Raw genomic sequence first — 3589 nt, 5'->3', positions numbered from 1 at the left:
AGGCTGAGATAGATTTTTTTTAATCAGTAAGCGAATTGAGGATTATGGGGAAATGGCAGCAAAATGGAGTAAATGTTTCCCAGAATAATCGTGATCTGAATAAATGGCAGAGTCAAATCAATGGGCTGAATTGAATAGTGAATAGTAAGGTGGAAAAGGATGCAACTGGCAATTACAGACCAGTCAGTGTTGGGAAGCCTAGAGATTGTATGGAGTTGGTAACATTTGGGCATTGTTGCTGGATTTAACATCTGGAGTTTCAAATTGATGCTGCTATGGCCCCGTGCAATTTGAAATCAATTTATGTATCTGGAATATAAACTTATCGCTGCTTTGGTGATCTTATCAATTGTCATCAGTACCTATCTTGTTCACTAATAACCTTTTTTTAAGGAAGGAAACCTCCAGTCCTTTCCCAGTTTGGTGAATGTGTCACTCTTGATCCAAAGTCATGTGGTTGACTCTTCACTACCCTCTGAATTGTCACTTGGTTATATTTTGGGAGACCAAGTGTCACGTTCCATGAATGAATAAAGAAAAATATTCAGGACAAGATTGTCAATGTCACTGTCAGTGAAGGGAAGATTGCGATCTAGTGATACTGGTTAAGTAGCCCAGAGATCTCGGGCTTCTGAGAACAAAAATTAAAATCCCATCATGGATGCTCGTGGACTTTAGTTTCAACGAATAAAAAGATCTGGAAATGAGAGTTTGTCTCTGTACTGGCAACCAGGAAACCATTATTGGCTAAGACAATGAATTGCAGCTGTTGGAGATCAGCAACAAAAGACACAATTGCTGGGGAAGCACAGCAGGTCTGGCAGCATCTGTGGAAAGAAAACAGTTAATATTTTGAATCCAGCCTAATTTTTAAGGGCCACCGGACTCAAAACAGGAACACTGTCGTCTCCTCATAGATGCTGCCAGAACTGTTGTTTTTGTCCAATCATTACAGAGTGTTCTGAAAGTGCTCTTTTAGGGAGGGAAATCTACCACTCACAACCCTACACACGCGTGCACACGCTCACATCATGTGACTCCAGACCTACTACAATGTGGTTGACTCTCAACTGCCTTCTAGCATGTAGCCAATTGCTCAGTCCAAAGGCCGTGAGGGATAGGGAGAAAATGTTGGACGTGCTAGCAACAATTCCATCCCTCAAAATATTTTCTTATATATTTTAAAGCATAGGTTAATGAAGGACAACCAAAACAAACTGCTATGGGAAAGTCGTGCCCAACTAACCTGATTTGCTTGTAGTTATAAATAATGTTTAAAAATCCTCTTCAGAGAGGACATCGGTGCCATCATTGTTGCAATACTGCATGCAATTCTGTGCTTTCTGCTGCAGGAAGGGTGTTGTGAAACTTGAAATGGTCAGAAAACATTTACAAGTATGCTGCCAGGGTTGGAGGGTTTGAGCTACAGGAAGAGGCTGAATAGACTGGAGCTATTTTCTCTGGAGGTTTGGAGGCTGACATTAAAGATATTTATAAAATCATGAGGGACATGGGTAGGGTAAATAGGCAAGGTCTTCTCCCTTGGGGCGGGGGAGTCCAAAATTAGAGGGCATAGGTTTAAGGTTAATGGCAAATGGAGTTTAATATAGATATGTGTGAGTTCTTACATTTTGTATAGTCAAATCAAGGTAGGAATTTCATGGTGAATGGTAGGACCTTAAGGAGTGTAGTGGAACAGAGGGATCTTGGAGTACATGTTCACAGTTCTCTGAAAGTGGAGTCACAGGTAGAAAGTTTTGGCACACTGGCCTTCATCAGTCATGGCATTCAGTATAAAATACCGAATTAGAGTCGAGATAAGCACCAAATAATAACACATACGAACAAGCACCAAATCTGTTTCATATGCAGTATTTCAAAACAAGATATGTAAGGGAGAAGGTTCATAGCTCCTAGAAAGTGGACTCATGGGTAGACAGGGCAGTGAAGAAGACTTTCGGCATGCTTGCCTTCATCAGTCAGAGCACTGAGTACAGGAGTTGGGATGAATTGTTGCAGCTGTCACAGATTCCACACAACAACACAAGACGTGACCCTGCCCTCCCCTGACTGACTGTCCCTTTGCATATCAGGGGGAAGACACCCCTTTAATCGTGATGATTAGAAAACATCCCATCCTTCAAAAAAAAGGGCTGTGTTCACAAATATTTGGACAGTGGAAGGAAGTTGCAGTCTGGCTGAAGATCAATCTTCATTCAGAGAGGGAGAGGAAGAGCAGCAGCAGCTTCAGAAGTTCATGGTCCAACTTCTGAAAAGACCTTGTCTGATTTGCAGTTGTTCTTCGGCTTGTAATATCGTACTGCAGCATATTGCAGATCTTCAGTAAGAGTGTCAATACTGCACTACAGAGGTCCATTTGCAACTTGAGTCCATGTGAACTCTTCGTGGAGGTATGCAGTCTGCCCCATAACCCTGTTGGTTTACAGTTACATAAAGATCGACGTAAAGATCTTTGGAATTGAGAGGAAAGAATGTTCCACAGTAACGAGAATTACGTTCAGACTTTCTATCATGGACTGACTGTGATGACCTTTGCAATCACTTCACAGGAATATTACAAGAGAAGAATTTGGCGGCAGAAATCTCAGACGAAACATCACATCAAAGTCTGACAGTCACTTGATTCACGAGGACGTGGATATTGATGGCCTTGAAAACAAAGGGGAAAAGGTCTGTCTGCTCAGTCAGGTTTTAAACGTCAGTGTGAATGGAAACTCAGAGTCTCACATACCCACACACACGAGTAGTGACTGGAACAAGCTTTACAGACTGAATGAGAGTGTTCCAATTATCAGGGGGTTCACCAGTAACACCACACACATGCTGTAAGCGTGAGCAAGTTTTCAACAGATTGTTAAGGTCTGAGACAGACGAGGGCACCTGCACCATGGAGAAACCGTGGAAATGTGGGGAGTGTGGGAATGGTTTCCCTTCGCCATTTGCGCTGGAGATTATTGGCGTTTGCACACCGGGCAGCGGCTGTTCACCTGCACTCAGTTACACCACCTCCTGGGTCCACAGTGGGTCCACAACAGCAAGAACCCGTTCATCTGTCCCGTGTGTGGGCAGGGCATCACTCAGTCACACCACCTGCTGCTGCACCAGCGGATGCACACCAGGGAGAAACCGTTTTCCTGCTCCGTGTACGGGAAGGGCTTCACCCAGTCGTATCACCTGCTGCTGAGTTTCTGCATCCACACTGGGGAGAAGCCGTTCACCTGTCCCGTGTGGAGCAATATCTTCTGTGGTTCCTTCACCCTGCGCAAACACCAGCGCATCCACACCAAGGAGCGGCCGTTCACCTGTCCAGTGTGTGGGAAGGGCTTCACCCAGTCATACAACTTGTGGAGACACCAGCAACTTCACAAGTGAGATGGCGCAGGGATTCAGGTTGGACTCTGCTGTTACCGCTGCTGAGAGTCACATCTTGAACCCTGTTTAGTGGGTGAAGTGGGAGGGGTAAGGGGTTCCTTTATGCTGAATGTCCGCTCTGTCACCCATTTTACTTCCAGTGGGGGCTGACGCTCTCTGAGCCTGGGATTGCACCTTCCTACGGAAACAGTCCACA

The 3589-nt window shown here is 44.7% G+C and overlaps 1 protein-coding gene across 1 annotated transcript; it reads left to right on the top strand.

Moving 5' to 3' along the window:
- Positions 1-2925: 2925 nt before the first annotated feature.
- LOC122546577 (zinc finger protein 239-like) lies at positions 2926-3389 on the top strand (the record flags this gene model as incomplete). The annotated part of the gene is made up of 1 exon (XM_043685262.1): positions 2926-3389. A coding segment is annotated over exon 1 (464 nt), but the record flags the coding sequence as incomplete, so codon positions are not given.
- Positions 3390-3589: the final 200 nt, after the last annotated feature.

The sequence above is a fragment of the Chiloscyllium plagiosum genome, unplaced genomic scaffold (genome assembly GCF_004010195.1).
Source record: "Chiloscyllium plagiosum isolate BGI_BamShark_2017 unplaced genomic scaffold, ASM401019v2 scaf_68569, whole genome shotgun sequence".
NCBI classification, from domain to species: Eukaryota; Metazoa; Chordata; class Chondrichthyes; order Orectolobiformes; family Hemiscylliidae; genus Chiloscyllium; species Chiloscyllium plagiosum.
Note: the sequence above shows the minus strand (reverse complement) of the source record. Positions and strands in the feature narration are given on the sequence as shown.